General features: G+C 41.0%; 1 protein-coding gene across 3 annotated transcripts in view; it reads right to left on the bottom strand.

Moving 5' to 3' along the window:
- Positions 1-18,995, bottom strand: part of ppp1r13bb (protein phosphatase 1, regulatory subunit 13Bb) — a 99,751-nt gene that overhangs the window by 45,716 nt on the left and 35,040 nt on the right. For all 3 annotated transcript variants that reach the window (XM_063047962.1, XM_063047950.1, XM_063047956.1), the window contains exons 3-4: positions 13,785-13,904; positions 10,526-10,599 (exon numbers count right to left, since the gene is read on the bottom strand). In XM_063047962.1, the coding sequence (XP_062904032.1) occupies positions 10,526-10,599; positions 13,785-13,904 (194 nt within the window). The remainder of the gene's footprint in view (positions 1-10,525; positions 10,600-13,784; positions 13,905-18,995) is intronic.

The raw sequence follows: 18,995 nt of genomic DNA on the forward strand, positions 1-18,995 counted from the left end.
GTGGCAGACGGGGCAGAGGTGCTCGATGAAGCGGTCCCCCAATCTGCGTCGGGTTTCACCGATGTAGAGGAGGCCGCACCAGGAGCACCGGATGCAATAGATGACCACAACAGACTCACAAGTGAAGTGCTGCCTCACTTAGAAGGACTGTTTGGGGCCCTGAATGGTGGCAAGAATGGAGGTGTAGGGACAGGTGTAGCACTTGCGCTTACAGGGATAAGTGCCAGGTGGGAGATCCGTGGGGAGGGATGTGTGGATCAGGGAGTTGCAGAGGGACTGATCCCTGCGGAAAGCGGAGAGGGGTGGAGAGGGAAAGATGTGCTTAGTGGTGGGGTCCTCTGACCCTTCCCTCTACAGTCCTGACGAAGGGTTCCGGCCCGAAATGTCAACTCATCATTTCCACAGATGCTGCCCGACCTGCTGAGTTCCTCCTGCATGTTGTGAGTGTGGCAGAGAACATAGCTGCTTTATAACTGGCATCATACAAACATACATATTAGCATAATAAATAAGCTTTGCCATTTAAAAAATCATAGCTACTCAGACTGCAACTTCTACTCCTGTATTATCACCTGTGTAATCTTTTACCCTTTGCTTCTCAAATATCAACTTACTTCCACGTTAAAAATATTTAGAGACTCTGCTTTCACTACCCTCTGAAGAAACGTTTCATAATCCTCAGACAAAACAATTCCTCAAATAGGTAGTCAATTATTTTAAACAGTTACCGCTTGTTATGGATTCTCCCGAAAGAAATATCCCTTGCACATTCACTGTCAAGGTCCTTCAGAATCTTATATTTTGTTATCAAATTATCTCACATTGTTTAAAACTCAAAAGGATGCAACTGTGTCTGTCTGACCCTTCTTCACAGGGAAACCAAATAGCTCATCCTAGATATCTGTTGAATAAACCTTCTCTGAACTGCTTCCAATATACTAGCTGAGGATGCCATCATCTACCTGCTGAACCGTGTCTACGGCCACCTGGACAAGCCAGTGAGCACAGTGAGGGTCATGTTTTTTGACTTCTCCAGTGTGTTCAACACCATCCGCCCTGCTCTGCTGGGGGAGAAGCTGACAGCGATGCAGGTGGATGCTTCCCTGGTATCATGGATTCTTGATTACCTGACTGGCAGACCACAATACGTGTGCTTGCAACACTGTGTGCCCGACAGAGTGATCAGCAGCACTGGGGCTCCACAGGAGACTCGTCTCCCTTTCTCTTCACCATTTACACCTCAGACTTCAACTACTGCACAGAGTCTTGTCATCTTCAGAAGTTTTCGGATGACTCTGCCATAGTTGGATGCATCAGCAGGGGAGATGAGGCTGAGTACAGGGCTACAGTAGGCAACTTTGTCACACGGTGTGAGCAGAATTATCTGCAGCTTAATGTGAAAAAAACTAAGGAGCTGGTGGTAGACCTGAGGAGAGCTAAGGTACCGGTGACCCCTGTTTCCATCCAGGGGGTCAGTGTGGACATGGTGGAGGATTACAAATACCTGGGGATACGAATTGGCAATAAACTGGACTGGTCAAAGAACACTGAGGCTGTCTACAAGAAGGGTCAGAACTGTCTCTATTTCCTGAGGAGACTGAGGTCCTTTAACATCTGCCGGACGATGCTGAGGATGTTCTACGAGTCTGTGGTGGCCAGTGCGATCATGTTTGCTGTTGTGTGCTGGGGCAGCAGGCTGAGGGTAGCAGACACCAATAGAATCAACAAACTCATTCGTAAGGCCAGTGATGTTGTGGGGATGGAACTGGACTCTCTGACGGTGGTGTCTGAAAAGAGGATGCTGTCCAAGTTGCATGCCATCTTGGACAAAGTCTCCCGTCCACTACATAATGTACTGGTTGGGCACAGGAGTACATTCAGCCAGAGACTCATTCCACCAAGATGCAACACAGAGCGTCATAGGAACTCATTCCTGCCTGTGGCCATCAAACTTTACAATTCCTCCCTTGGAGGGTCAGACACCCTGAGCCAATAGGCTGGTCCTGGACATTTCCTGGCATAATTTACATATTACTATTTAACTATTTATGGTTTTATTACTATTTAATTATTTATGGTGCAACTGTAACGAAAACCAATTTCCCTCGGGATCAATAAAGTATGACTATGACTATATTAACATCCTTTCTCAAATAAGGAGAATCGTGTACCCTATATTCCAGAAGTAGTCTTATGAATACTTGATAATTGAAAATAACCTATTTTAGTATTCAATTCCTTTAAAAATAAATAATAACGATATCAGCTTTCCCCAAATACCTGCAGTGTTCAGTCAAAACTATTCATTCAGACACCCAAATTCTCCTGCAGATCAAAGCTTTGCTATCTCACTACTGTAGTTTTCCTTACAATATTTGCATATTTCCTATAGTGTACTCCATTTGCCAGACTTTTACTCACTCACCTTTTAAGCATATTCTTTTGTAACCTCCTTATATTCTTTTCACAGAGTACTCCATTCTCTTTCTGTCAACAAATTTTGCAACAAATCTTGGTGCTTCTATTATTCACAGTGAAATTGACTCTGGAGGTATTCATCCATTGGTACAGCACTCATTACATCTTCAACCAAAAAAGATCCATTTTTGACTTCTATTTTTTGTTAGTGATCCAATTTTTTTTCTCATCTATTCCAATATGTTACCTCTTATATTGGAAACTTTTTTTTTCCCCAATTAATGTAGTGGGTAGCATGTGATGGGCAAGTCAAAATAAATTGACCTAACATGACATCTGCTTCAGAAATTGTGCTAGCTTTTCCCATAGTTTTTCTACATACTTTTAACAAAATTTCCTACAACAGTTGTTAATTATTCCTGATGCAACTGTGTCTACAGATAATTTTGGGAGTTAACAAGTAGCCGGAAGGATATGATTGCAGGTTATACTATCACACCCAGAATTGGTAATATAACAAAAAGATATCACAGATTTGCAGAGGTGGAAAGAATAATGTGATAAATTCCAAAAACCTCAGAAAAGGTATTTATGGTATATGACTACTGCCCTGATAGACAATCACCAAGTTGGAGTTTCATAGTGATTTCATGTCATGCAGCAAACTCTCACAGAGTACAAAATGAGGCTATTTGGTCAACTGGTCCATGCTGACCAAATACTAAACAAAGCTAGTCCCATTTGCCCCTGTTTGGCCTATTTCCTCCTAAACCTTTCCTATCCATTTACCCAGGGCATGCAAACTAGCTTAGCTGAACACATTTAATGAAACACATTTTTTCCAATAAACATTTAGTAAAACAAAGCCAACAAAACACACACAAACAATATTAGTTATTTCAGCATTTAAACAGTGCAAAATACAAAGTGAGAATATTAAAATGAGCTTTGTAATGCTGCTCTCTGCAAATTCTATTTTCTACAGTTCTGTAGATTTCTTCTCAATTATTAGCTTCATTCTTTCTTCATGACATTCTAAGACAGCATAAAAATTCTGAGAGTAGTGTCAGGCTTGTGACGACAAACCAGGTTATCAGACGATTGATGCTAACAAGAGAGAGATGAGGGAGACAATGGAGGAACGTTCAAAATGTTAATGAGAGAGGAGAGAGAGATAACGGAAAAGAAACAATTCAGAATATTGACAGACTGGTTGCTTTGAACCTGAACTGTTTGAAGTTTGGTGGACAGGCGATACCCCAGCAGGGGGATAAAAAGAACAGGTTCGCTAAGGCACGAGACACCACAAGATCACGAAATAATGAGACCCTGGAAGAGCGGTGTGCCCCCACAAGTTGGTGGAAGTTTGGAGGTCTGGTCACGGGAACCGACCATAGATGCACAGGGTGAAAGGGTACGATCGGCGGGAACCTGGTGTGTGTGTCCGCCCTTGCCTGGGTGCCAGGTTCACCGCGGAAGAACGGTTGTATCCGGAACGGAGGGGTCACAGTCGGTGACCATAGCGGGATAGAAGACATAAAAGGGTCCGCCCGAAACCAACTGCGAAGAACATCAAAGGTCTGCCTGAATCAAATTTGCATCTCTCTCTCCCTCCCTCCCTCCAATGGCACAACAGCGATTACTGCGAACTGTACTAAGCTGAACTGAACTCTGCGTCACTTAAGACTGATCGTCTTACCCCAAGACTGCGATAGAGCTTGGCTGATTCCTGTTACCCTAGTTCTGTGTACGTGTGTTTTATCATTGCTAACCTGTTGCATTTATATCCTTACGATTAGAGTACTGTGTTACTTATTTCTTTAATAAAACTTCATTAGTTCCCAGTCATCCAGACTCCAACAAGTGGTCCATTTCTGCTGGTTTGGCAAGACAGTTACAGGGTACGTAACATAAGTGGGGATCTTGTCCGGGATTTTGAACACCAAATTTGGGACTGGGTAAATTGATTGGGTTAAAATTCCCAAAAGAAAGGAAGGGCGAACAGCAGAAATGGAGATTGAGGAATTTCTAAAGGCGCCAACCTTGAAGGTATTAGAGGATGCCAGGAAATCAGAATTGGCGACTGTTGCCAAATGGTTGAATCTTTTTAAGGGGAAGTCGACAATGAGGAGAGAGGAGATGCACAGAGCTATCATTGAGCATTATGTATCTAAAGGTGTGTTTCCCCGAGGGGAGCTGGAGGTGGTATCTATGGGCAAACCTGGTGGAGAAGCAGTACAGCTGCAGATGGAAAAATTGAGACTTGAGCACGAGTTCTGGGTAAGGCAGTTAGAACAAGAAGAGAAACAGTTAGAACGGCAAGAGAGAGAGAGAGAGAGGCAGTTAGAGCGACGAGAGAGAGAAGCAGAAGGAAAGGGAATTTGAGCTGGAGAAGTTAATGATGACGCTAGCGCAGGGCCCCATGCCGAACCAAGGTGGAGGGTTCAGGGCGACCCAGGAGGTTAGGCTGGTTCCCCCATTTGAGGAGGCCGATGTTGATCGGTACTTCTGACATTTTGAAAAAGTCGCAGCAAGTCAGGACTGGCGGAGGGATAAGTGGGCTGTTTTGCTTCAGAGCGTACTTAAAGGGAAAGCTCAACAAGCTTACTTGGCATTGTCCGCAGAAGATGCCCAGAGGTATGATGTGGTGAAAGAGGCAATACTCAGGATTTATGAGTTGGTCCAAGAGGCAAACCGGCAGAGGTTCCGGAATGTGAGGAAGCAGTGGGGACGCACGTATTTAGAGTTTGCCCGTGAGATGCAGATGTATTGTGAGCGTTGGTGCACCTCGAACGGGGTCAATGGGGATTATGACAGACTGCTGCTACAGCTAATACTGATCGAGCAGTTTAAAAGTTGTGTCCCTGAAGGCATGAGGCCCTATCTAGATGAGAAAGAGGCAGAAACCTTAGCCGCAACTGCCAAGTTAGCGGATGAGTATGCGTTAACACACAAGCGAAGTTTACCCTGAGTAAAAGCTACCACAAGGGTAGTCGAGAGGGCGGAGAGAGTCTGCCAGAAAAGCCAGAAAATAAGCCAGGCACTAGTGAGAAGAATAAGGAAGACAGGAAGCAGTTTGGTAGGAAGTCTCCTGGGGTTGTATGTTATAATTGTGGGAAAGCCAGTCATTTTGCGTCCAGGTGCTTTGCCCCAAAGAAGTTGACAGGGAAAAGGGAAAACGATGACTCCGACTGGCTGTATTGAGCCAGCAAACAAGCCGCTAGGGGAGAAGAGATCTGATACAGTTCAGGAAGGGCACGAGTAGTTTATTTCAGCCGGATTGGTGGCGGTGAAGGAGGGGTCAAACCCAGTTCTAGTGCGGATCTGGAGAGACACTGGAGCTTGTCAGTCACTGATCTTAAGGAGTGCTTTAGACTTCAGTTCAGAGACCGAGACTGGGGAGGTCAGTGTGATAAAAGGCATTGGGAAAGGGTGAAGCAGTACCTTTGCACCACATACACCTAAAAAGCGACTTGGTCTCCAGACCGGTCATGATTGGGGTGAGGCCCGAACTACCGATGGAAGACGTGGAGGTCTTACTCGGTAACGACCTCGCCGGCGGAGAGGTGTACCCAGCAGTAAGATTGACAAGCAAACCTGCCAGGATTGAAGACCCACGCATAGACTCACAAGTTTATCTCGTTTGCGCAGTGACTCGGCACATGTCCAGAAAGGCTGCCGAAGCGAATGTAGATTTAGCTGAGACGTTTTTACCAGCCTTGTACCAGGAGGGGTTAGAAAGTGAGAAGGGGCGTAGTGAAACGGAAGTTGAGGTAGACTTATCATTAGCAAGGAAGGAATTTATACAGGCACAGGAATGAGACAAGGAGCGAATGGTTTTGACGGAGACAGCTCTCTCCGAAGCAGAATTAAAAAGGGAGCCAGTGGGCTATTATGTGAAGGAGGGAGTACTAATGAGGAAATGGAGACCAAGTACCGTGCCCGCAGATGAGGAATGGGGGGTGGTGCACCAGGTGGCAGTGCCGAAAATTTATAGGGGTGAGATTTTTAACCTGGCCCACAAGATACCCCTCGGTGGACATTTTGGGGTGAGGAAGACAGTCGACAGAATTATGAAAGAGTTTTACTGGCCGAGCATAAGAGAGGATATTATTGAGTATTGTAGATGCGAGCCAACACAGCCTATTCATACGTTAACAGCTTGCCACGATAGCGAGCAGACCTAGTCGGTGTTATCACGACAATTAATGAGGCTAGGGTGCCACCTCATAAGGGGAAAACCCATTTTGAAAAGGTAAGTATGGTGCCGACCAGATGGGAGAACTCTATTGTTTTGGCCAACTTGGCTGTTAAGGTCTTTCCCTTAACCCCCGAACAGAGCGAGCCGCTGAGAAAGCTAATTAACCGGCACGCAGACGTATGTTCGGATGTCCCGGGGCGATGCAAAGAGATGGTACATGGCATTGTTGTCACATCAGGTCAGCCTTGTAAGCAACACCCCTATAGGATGATTAAATCAGTGACAAAAGGGCTAAAGAACGCAGAAGCGTATATTGACAATTTAGTGGTCTGGAGTGACACGTGGAAGGGGCACATTGTGGCAACAGGGGAACTGTTCAAACGGTTGAAGCCAGCCTGCTGGTGAACCTCGCAAAAAGTGGATTCGGCCACGTGGAGGTCACTTATCTGGGATTTGTGGTAGGACAGGAGCAGCTGGCACTGATGCAGGCTAAGGTGCGGGCTATCTCTGAAGTCCCCACCACGACAGACAAGAGAGCCCTGAGAAGGTTCTTGGGGATGGTGGGGTACTATCGGAAGTTTTGCAAAAACTTTACGGATATTACCCTCCCTCTTACTAAGCTCTTGCAAAAGAATGTGAAGTTTGTGTGGGACGACCTTTGTTATATTTGTCCGGCATGGAAACCACTGATAATTTACACCGATCACAACCCATTAGTGTTTTTAGCCACTATGAAGGATAAAAACAAAAGGTTACCAAGTTGGAGCCTGGTCTTACAGGAATTTGATATTAAAAGTAAAACATATAAAAGAAACAGACAATGTGATTGCTTACTGTCTGTCAAGGTGTTGAAAACTTAGAAGTTCTCTGTATTAGCCGAATAGCTGATGACCCTGTATATTAGTGTGTATCTAATAATGTTTTCATGCCCATAATTTTTACCCTGGTAAAAATCCTTTAAAGGGTAGGGGTGTGACGACAAACTAGCTTATCAGACAATTGATGCTAATGAGAGAGATAAGGGAGACAATGGAGAAACGTTCAAAATGTTAATGAGAGAGGAGAGAGAGAGAGAGATAACGGAAAAGAAACACAATTCAAAATATTGACAGACCGGTTACTTTGAACCTGAACTGTTTGAAGTTTGATGGACAGGCGATACCCCAGCAGGGGGATAAAAGGAACAGGTTCACTAAGGCACGGGACACCACGAGATCACGAGACCCTGGAAGAGCGGTGTGCCCCCACAAGTTGGTGGAAGTTTGGAGGTCCGGTTCGCGGGAACTGACCACAGACGCACAGGGTGCAAAGGTACGATCGGTGGGAACCTGGTGTGTGTGTCTGCCCTTGCCTGGGTGCCGGGTTCACTGTGGAAGAATGGTCGTATCCGGAATGGAGGGGTCACAGTCGGTGACCACAGCGGGATAGAAGACATAAAAGGGTCCGCCCGAAACCAACTGCGAAGAACATCAAAGGTCTGCCTGAATCAAATTTGCATCTCTCTCTCTCTCTCTCTCCAATGGCACAACAGCAATTACTGCGAACTGTACTAAGCTGAACTGAACTCTGCGTCACTTAAGACTGATCATTTTACCCCTAGACTGCGATAGAGCTTGGTTGATTCCTATTACCCTAGTTGTGGGTACATGCGTGTTTTGTCATCGCTAACCTGTTGCATTTATATCCTTACTATTAGAGTAGTGTATTACTTATTTCTTTAATAAAACTTAATTAGTTCCCAGTAACCCAGACTCCAACGAGTGGTCGATTTCTGCTGGCTTGGCAACCCAGTTACGGGGCACCTAACAGGCTTTTCTCTGAGGCAACTTGTCCATCAGCCTTGCTATTGACTAGCAAGGCAAACAAAAATAAAGCATTTTATGCCCAAAACCATAGAGACTTTTAATAGTTAAGAGCAAAATGCTCATGATGAACACCATATTCTTCAGAGTAATTAGACTGAACAATAAACTTGCCAAATTTACGCAAATGCAAAGAATAAGCAGTTTTAGGCCTCACAGGAACCAAATAAGCTAACAAAAATAGATAGAGAACTTCTATATTGCTGAACAGCTATTTATATTATAAAAGCAGAAAATGCTAGAAACTCGAGTGAAGATTCTTTGTTTGATTCAAAATGTTAACTTTTTCCATGGAAACATTTGTCATGTTGACCATTTCTAGCATTTTCTGATTTTATTGCTGATTTCCACCATCTACAGTGATTTTAAAAAATATATACATTTCAGATCTTTTGTAGTCATCCAAAAGTTATTTTAAATGACATACAAATCTGTATCTAGCTTATAGTAGTGTGAGCGGTAAAAAGTTCTTTTCAAAAGAATTAATTCAAAAACTATTACGCTTTAGAAAATGTGATCTTTAAAGAGTGCTTTTTATTAAAAAATGTGTAAATGTGTGCATGTGCTTTCCATTCTTTCAAACATTAAAAAGAATAAGCACAATGAAAAGTGGCAAATAAGCCAGTTTTGAGGCTATTAAAGAGAAAATATTATAACTAAACAAATTTCTCAGTAAAAATTAAAATTACACGATGAACATTTGGACATTGTGGTTAAGCAAGCACAGTTCAATTAAACCATGCAAAATTTACAAAAACATTCTCCCCCCCCCCCCCGCATGTTTCATGTAGTCTGGGCACCTGAAGTTATACGGAAATACTGCAATTGTTGGATAGCTGAAACAGGATTCTTTGATAATGTCTTTGATAATGATATTTAACAACATTTTGGGATTAGGGAAAAGATATCAACTAATTGATAGTCTTCAAATTCACAATGCTAGGACCATGTCAGGAAGGCATAAGACAGCTGATGTTTTCCATAATGCAGTTCAGAAGTCAGTGCCTTATAAGAAGCAACTGGGGAAGAAAGTTTAGAAGTAAAATTTTAGGTTTGTTACTGTACCTTTATCAACTTGCAAAACATCATCTAAACTTAAACAAAATGGAAAATATGGTTTTTTTAAAGATTTTTTTTACATTATTGGATTTCCAATAATATTATAACAGAGAAATGCATTATTCTTTGCTAAAGTCAATATTTTGCAACTGACTAGGATGTGTGTGAAATGAATTCCATAAATTATTGCTTCTAATTTACCTATTTTATATTTTTAAAAATCTTATAATTTTGTCACCTTCAATCAAATGACTCCTGGCTCACCATGGAGTCCAAAACAAGCTCCTATTCTCCAAGATTATCCAAGCTGCTCTTTACCATCCTTGCTTTCAGGGTCTGTTGACAGATCTCGCCATCACCAAGACAGACCACATATTCATGCAGTTATTTCCACTTCTTTTCTTCGTGTTTCATTAATCAAACTACGATGTCTATGTTTTTCATGTCCATCTACTTTTTCTATCATCTACATTGAACTCTTCCTTAGCCCCTTTGTTGCCACTGTTTTCACCCCCAAGCATCACTGTTCTGTTCAGAACCAATAATACCATTCTCATCAAGGAGGGCAGACTCCTAACAATCCCAAAATTCCCTTTCCTCTCTGATATGGTGAAGAAATCATTATTTTCAGCCATTCGTCTTTCAGATTACCTTTCTTGCAGCATCAGTACAAAATTGTTATAGTGCTAAAATGAGGAAAAGCTAACAAACATACATGGAAGTGGAATGTTTCAAACACCAATGGTGGTGTATAATCTGGAAATTTACTCAAGGTCACCCTGACACAGGAATGGTGACTGAAAGATGAAGTCATTATGAACAGCAATAATTAGGTGTGCATATAATTGGCACATCCTAGACCTGTGTTTTCATTTTCCTGGGCAAGTGGATCAGAATGTGGAAGTAGATGAACAGAAAGAAAGTTGAACTGAGTAGCATACTAGTATTAAAGATAATTAATTGATGACCGATAGGAAATACATACCCCATTTTCAAAATGCTCTGCAGATAGGTTTATTCCATTCCATCTGTTTAACTGATCTTGAGACTGACGTCCACCTGCAAAGAACAAATTTTAAAAATAAATCAACAAAAAAAACACCTTGTCATATGTTCATGCCAATCCAAAGAATCAAAAATCATTGTATGATTGGAAGTCTGTTCTCTTCAATTTTGGTCAGTTAGTATCAGAAGCTGTATTCACTACATAAACCTCAATATCCTCCACTTACTGATATCATAGCTTACATGATTGCCAGATATTGAAAACATAAGCAGATGCAAGGAGGAGCCTCAAGTCTACTCCAAACCTGAATAAGATCACAGTTGATTAGTTGATGGCTTCTGTATCACCTTCTTGCCCTGTTTCCTTAAACTCTCCACTCTATCCAATCAATCTTGAATATATTCAATGATTCAACTTCTACAGCTCTCAGGAGGTAAAGAATTCTAGAATTTCATAACCTTGGGGAAAAAATATCCTCCTTGCCTGCATTTTAAATTGGCAACCACTTATTCTGAAATTATGCCCAATAGGCAGAATTTCCCTTACCAATGGAAAACATCTCAGAACGTTAGTTATTTTCATGAGATTGTTCTCATTCCACACTCCTGGTAAACATACTCAATCTTCAATCAAGACTATCCTTTCTTCCAAGTAGTTGAAGCTTAACTGAAAAGTTTCCATTGTAAGAATATGCTCTCCTCAAAGAAACACAGGCTTGGGCTTTGGAGAGGGTGTAGAAAAGGTTTACCAGGATTAAAGGGTATGTACTATAATGGGAGGTCGGACAAATGGGTTGTTTTCTGTGGAGTGACAGAGGCTTGAGGGGAGATTTGATAGAGGTTTATAAGATTATGAGAGGCATAGATAGAGTAGACAGAGAGTATCGTTCCTCAGGGTTGAAATGTCTAATACCAGAGGGCATGTATTTAAGTTGAAAGGGGTAATTTCAAAGGCGACATGAGGGGCATTCCCCCCTCCTAAATACACAGAGTGGCGGGTGGTACATGCCTGGAATGCACTGCCTAGGCTGGTGGTAGAAGCAGGAACATTAGGGACTTTAAAGAGACACATGAATGAGAGGAAAATGAAAGGATATGAACACTGTGTATGCAGAAGAGATTAGTTTAATTAGTCATTTGATTACTAATTTAATTGGTTCAGCAAAACAGTGTGTACCAAAGGGCCTGTTCCTATATTGTGCTGTTATATATTCTAAGTTCATACTCAATACAGCATCTGTATGCTTACCAGTATCCAGTAGTTAAAAGACTTTTTAAAAAAATGTCCATCTCCTATCCTTTGTAATAAATTCCATCACTGTATTGGCCTTGCTAAATCTAGACTTTAACTTGGTAATTCACAGCTGAGCACACACAAGTCCATTTGTACTGCAGCATTCTATAGTCACTCTCCATTTAAACAAGATTTTGTTCTTTCCTAGTTGGAAACCTCATTTCATATTATACTCCATCTATCAAATTTTGAACAACTTACTCATCTTTAAGAGACTTGTCCTTTCCCCACTTTCTTCCCATCACCAGCCCATATTTGTATTAACTGACTTAACTACAATGTACCTAGTTTTGGGTGTATCCGAGCTAACACCTTAGTGCAGAACCAAGGAAATGTAACATTGCTGGAGGTACAATCAACTAGTCTGTTTCTTCTTATTTGTATCAAGAAGAAAGTTTTACATTACTGTGAAAACAGTGAGTAAAAATACATATAATTGAAAAGATCTGTGCTTCACTTAAACTTATGCCTTCTTCTGTGCCTTAGTATGCCCTTCAATCTCTACAAAGCATTACAGGACTACTTTCTGGGCCATTGGATATGAATACTTACAAAAGGCAAAAATTTGCAATTTACAAAGAAAGAGGTTATCAAATGCAGTAGTACAGAGATGGTCTTGAATATGAAGCAGATAAGGTTTAATGCAGGTTCAGTAAATAATAAGAAAGATGCCCTGATTGCAAAGGAGATGGAGTACAATTATCTTGCTACAAATGATCATCCAAATAATGAATAGAAATTCTAAATTTCTAAATAGAAATTGTAAGAACCAGAACCTGGTATGGAAACGTCAATCCCCTTGAAGTGAAAAAAAAATGTAATGAATTGGATATGGCCCAGTCCATCACAGGTAAAGCCCTCCCAACCATTCAGTACATCAACTTGGTGTGCTGCAGTAGGAAAGCTGCATTTATCATCAAGAACACCCACCATCCAGGCCCTGCTATCAGGGAAGAGGTACAGGAGCCCCATGAATCACACCACCAGGTTCTGGAACAGTTATTACCCCTCAATAATCAGGCTCTTGAACTGGAGGGGATAACTTCACTCACCCCATCACCAAACTGTTCCTACAACCTATGGACTCACTTTCAAGGACTCTTTATCTCACATTCTCAACATTTATTGGTCATTTATTTCCCACCCTTTTATATTTGCACGCTTTGTTGTCTTTTGCACATTGATGTCTGCCCTGTTATGCCCTGTCTTTCATTGATTCTATTGATTTTCTTGTATTTACTGTGAATGCCCACAAGAAAATGAATCTTAGGTTTTTACAAAGTGTATATGGTGATTATGTATGTACTTCGATAATAAATTTACTTTGAACCAATAAGATGCAGAAATTACAAGCAAGTATTTCAAAATAGTTGAAAAAGAGTCCAGTGAGTTGCTTCAACCAGCAATATTTTGTTTTATTCTGATTTCTGCTATCAGAGTTCAATTGCAGTTGGCTTTATACTCCATTTGTTTTCATATCAATAATCAATTTCAAGAGAAAATATATTTGGCAGAATGCCAAACAGGCTGGCATTTCAAATTAATATTTGCTGAATTTCATCTGAAAGAATTTTGTTTATAGATAGTTTTACTTGCTATAATTACCAAAAGGCTATGATATTCAGTTGTTTTATTCAAAATGCACATCCTAAAAAAAGTATCCGGAATCTAACCACACTTAAGATTTGACAAGGTATATGAAGGTGAAATTGTTGGAGCACGATGGTGAAAAGACAGAATGAAACTGATCGACTATTTCTCAAAAAGCCAGAATAAACATTCTGGCATAGTGATCACTTGCAATGCTATATGTTTCTATATAAAAAAAAATTGCAGAATTCTCAGTTGACGTAGATTTAAATTTTAATCACACCCCTGAACTCCCTCTTTGCATATTAAATTCACAATTCACTAGTTGTAAAATTGCTCATCCATATTTACTTACTTTGCTCACTACTCTCATTGGGCGAATCCTCATGTCGCAAAAAGAATTTCACTTCTTCTCTACGAGGTCCCCATTTTTGCAAATGTTCATACATCATATGATCCGAAGGAATAGCACGCTCTGTAAAAGATAAATCAAAGTACTATATAAAAGTGAAAACTATTCTTCTACAGATTGTATTCTTTACACTCTCCAGTATACTGTAATAGAAATAAATCAGTTAAAGCTGGTTACTTGAATAGTTCTGATGACATTAAGCTGTACAGAATTTGATGAACTGTCACCATTTACTCTACAAATATTTAGGAAGTTTGGGATTCATATGCAAAGTAGTAGCTTCACAACTAATTTGTTTGCTATATTCCTTCATAGCTACTGAAGCTGAAGTTTTACTTTGCTGGCAAATCTGTCTATTGAGCACACGCTAGAACAGGTCTGGCACATGAACAGCAAGCTTATTCACTTAAATGGAGAATGGATGGAAGGGAAAAGGATCTGGCAATTAAGTTTTGTTTAACCTGAGATTTCTGATTTTGTTTTTTTAAATATATTTGAAAGTTTCAGAAAGTTATAAACATTCAAAAATACAGATCTTGATAGCCTGAACAGCTGAAAAAAGTTAGGAACATAGCTATTCCAGCAGGCAAATCTTCAGCCTGTTCAAGACCCCACTGCCCTTACCACCATGAGAAAGCAGTGAAAGGTGCATATAGTATGCGGAATTAGGGATGGATTGGTGAATAGAAAAACAATTTCACAAAATAAATAACTAACAGCATTCTACGAAGGCAGTCCATTATCTGCACTAGGTGTCTACACTAATTTTGCTTATTTACAATCAAAATAATACAGCAGTGTGTTTGTTATCTGTCATAACTGAGAATGGCAGTGAAACTGTGCAGGAGAGTTTTTAAAAAGTGGAAAAGCCGTAATATTGGGACAGTTCTACTCTCTCTGAATTGAATGTCCAGGTCTAGTGGTACGAGTAGTCAACACAAACTGTGATCTTCCTAGATTGCAGTGGATAACCATGCCTCCTTCTGTGCCCTTCACTCTCCACAAAGCACTGCAGAACTACTTTCTGGGCCACTGGATCTCATCTGTCCAGTTCACCAGAGCCGACTTCACATACTAGGACAGGCACAGCCTTTATCTCCTGGGGCATGAGGCCCAAAGGCTATCCTCACCTGGTTCAGCTCACCTATCAAGGCGGTGCACTAGGTGTGGCCACTGTCACATGCAAACAACTACTTGAAGGCATAGTTGAGACCTGAGTGTCTGGTGGGACCAAAGGCGAGTTGCTCCAGACTGGACAAGACAAGCCCCTTCAGAGCTGTTACCGCTCCCTGGACACCCCAAATACAGCAGCACACACTGGATGAAATCCTCTGTCTCCAACACTGAGTTAGCATATAACTGTATGAGGAACTAATACAGTTTTATGGTACTGTAGTAGCATTGGGTTGTTCCTTTTTGCACTTTATAGCGCATCGGGCGGCAACTCTACCACTTTATTTTGCATCTTTTGTTTAAAAAAAATAAAGCTAAGTTGTTAGCCTGACGCTCAATCTAGCATGGATGAAAAGCATGCAAGGAGCCAGCCAGATTTGAACCCGGGATCATTCACCTTGAAGTCCAGAGCGGATGCCACTTCGCCACCGGCCGGCTATGTAATAACATTGGTAGTGCTCCAATTTGTTCTGTATTTCATTTAAATACATAAATTTATTCCTCAATTATATGGTATATTGTCTTTTTTTTTATACAATTTTAACTATCTCATGAAACTTCTGCTAAATGAAACAGCCACTTAATTGGGCCAAAATGTACTGGTCCCAAAGGGTCTCAATTAACCAGAAAATTCTTGTATGTTTTTTCTGAATTCATAAAAAGCAAAATTTACTTCTTGCTAAAATATTCAAAAATCTACAAACTACAGTCAATAACTTAAAAATTGCTATTTAATACTATTACCAATTCCCTATAATTCCACACCAGGGGATTAGCTATTTTGGATTGGATGTTGTGCAATGGATCAGAATTGATTAGCCAGCTAAAGGTAAAAGAACCCTTAGGGGAAAAGTGATCATAATATGATCAAATTCACCCTGGAATTTGAGGAGAAGCTGAAGTCAGGTGTATCAGTGTTACAGTGGCATAAAGGAAATTACAGAGGGATGAGAGAAGAGTTGGCCAGAATTGATTGGAAAAGAACACTGGCAGGGATGAAGGCACAGCAGCAATGGCAGAAATTTCTGGAAGCAATTTGGAAGTCACAGAATATATACATCCCAAAGTATTCTAAAGGCAAGATGCCATACTATGGCTAACAAGGGGAGTCAAAGCCAACATAAAAGCCAAAGAGACAGCATGTAATAGAGCAAAAATTAGTGGGAAGTCAGAGGATTAGGAAGCTTTTCAATACCAACAGAAGGCAACTAAAAAAGTTATTAAGGTAAAGATGAAATACAGAAGTAAACAAGCCAATAATATTAAAGAGAATACCAAAAGTTTCTTCAGATACATAGTGTAAAACTGAGGCGAGAGTTGATATCGGACTCCTGAAAAACAATGCTGAAGAGGTAGTAATGGAGAACAAGAAAATGGTGGACAAACTGAATATGTATTTTGCACCAGTATTCACTGTGGAAGACACGAGCAGTATTGTGGAAGTTCCAGGTGTCAGAGGTCATAAAGTGCGTGAAGTTACCATTACTAGGGAGAAGGCTCCTGGGAAACTGAAAGGTCTGAAAGTAGATATGTCACCTGGGCTAGATGGTGTACACTCCATTCTGAAAGAGGTGGCTGAAGAGATTGTAGAGGCATTAGCAATGACCTTTCAAAAAAAAAATCACTAGATTCTGGGATGGTTCCGGGAGACTGGAAAATTGCAAATATCACTCCACTTCTCAAGAAGGGAGAACAGAAGAAAGGAAATTATAGGCCAGTTAGTCTGACCTCTGGTTGGGAAGATGTTGGAGTCAATCATTAAGGATTTGGGGTATTTGGATGTGGTTTGGGGGTACATGGAGGCATATAATAAGGTGTAGTTAACTTGGTTTCAGTGGAAAATCTTGCCTGACAAATCTGTTTGAATTCTTTGAAGAAATAACAATCAGGATAAACAAAGGAGAGTCAGTGAATGTTGTGTACTTGGATTTTCAGAAGGCCTTTGACATGTGCGACACATGAGGCTGCTTAACAAGCTATGCCCCCATGGTATAACAGGAAAGATTCTAGCATAGATAAAGCAGTGGTTGACTGGCAGGAGGTAAAGTGTGGGAATAAAGGGAACTTTTTCTGGCTTCTGTCAGTGACTAGTGGTGTCCAACAGGGGTCTGTGTAGGAACAGATTCTTTTTGTCAATGATTTCGATAATGGAATTGATAGTTTTGTTGAAACTTTGCAGACAATACAAAGTGGAGGGGCAAGTAGTTTTAAGGAAATATAGAGGATACAGAAAGTCTTAGTTTAGGAAAATGGGCCAAGAAATACCAGACAGAATTGTGTCAGTAAGTGTATGGTCATGCACTTTTGTAAAGAAATAAAAGGGTTGACTATTTTCTAATGGGTAAGAAAATACAACAATCTTGAGGTGCGAAGGGATTTGAGAGTCCTTGTGCAGGATTCCCTAAAGGTTAATTTGCAAGTTGAGTCTGTGGTGAGGAAGGCAAATGCAATTTTAGCTTTCATTTCAAGAGGACCTGAACATAAAAGCAAGGATGCAATGTTGAAACTTTATAAAGTACTGGTGAAGCCTCACCTGGGGTATTGTGAGTAGTTTTGTGCCCCTTGTCTAAGAAAGGATGTGCTGAAACTGGAGAGGGTTCAAAGGAGGTTCACAAAAAGGATTCCAGGATTAAATTGCTTGTCATATGAACAGTGTTTGATGACTTTGGGCCTGCATTCACTGGAATTCAGAAGAATGAGGGGAGGGATGACCTAACTGAAACCCATCAAATGATGAAAGGTCTTGATATGTGGAGAGGATGTTTCCTATGGTTGGAGCAACGAAGACCAGAGGATACAGCCTCAGAATAGTGGGGTGTCCCTTTAGATCGGAGACAAGGAGGAATTTCCCGAGCCAGAGTAGTGAATCTGGAGTTCATTGCCATGGGCAGCTGTGAAGGCCAGGTTTTTATGAACACTTAAGGCAGAGGATAGATTCTTGATTGGTCAGGGCATGAAGGGATAGAGGAGGAAGGCAGGAGATTTGAGTTGATAAAGTGGCAGAGCAGAGTCAGTGGACCAAATGGCCTAATTCTGCTTCTATATCTTGCGGTTTTATTGTCTAACAAATAATAGCAGAAACATTTTAATGTATATGATGCCAAAAAAGTTTAGTTGTTGGGTGTAGTGCAATGGCTATGAAGGACAGCTCTCTACATTTGTACCAACAGTTTTCCATAATTTTGTTTTGGAAAATAAAATGTGAAAAACGAATGCTCCCATTATAAATGAAGGAAAGAAATCAACTAATTCATATTCTAATAGACGAGTATTTTAGGAGAAACCTCATTAGAAAGGTGTAACATTGAAGGCAGTGGTTCAGACCCACTGCAAGGGCTATCATTGGCACATTTATTTAAAATAAAATAATTTTATTTCCATTGTAAAATAATACTGTAGGAACCCTCGCACAAGAGGCACTGCAGCAGTTCACACCACCTTCAAGGACAATTTAGAAATATGAACAAACAGTGGTCTTGCCAAAAATGGAGAAAATATTGCAGATGTAGGTTTTCCCATGAAGCAAGCAATATTTAAAACCTATTTCAAACATGGGAGAGAGAAAGAGAAATGGAGAATGGTGGAGAGGAGGGGTGGGGCAATTACTGGATGTAATCGATGCTCATGCCATAAGGTTGGAGGCTACTGAGATGGAATATAAGATGTTGCTCCTCCTAACTTTTTGTGGCCTCACAGTGGAAGCACAGGAGGTCACGGACTGACAAGTCAGAAACGGAATAGGAAGTAGAATTGAACTGGGAGATTTCTCTTTTTGTGGCAGTCAGAGTGAAGGTACTCGTTGAAATGGTCTCCCAATCTACGTCGGGTCTCACTGATATATAGGGGGTCACACCCGGTGCACTGGATACAGTAGGTGACCCAACAGACTCACAGGTGAAGTGTCATCCAGCTGGAAAGACTGATTGCGACCCTGAATGGCTGTGAGGGAGGAAGTGTAGAAACAGGGTTGGCACTTATTCC

Source organism: Mobula hypostoma, chromosome 1, assembly GCF_963921235.1.
Source record: "Mobula hypostoma chromosome 1, sMobHyp1.1, whole genome shotgun sequence".
NCBI lineage: Eukaryota > Metazoa > Chordata > Chondrichthyes > Myliobatiformes > Myliobatidae > Mobula > Mobula hypostoma.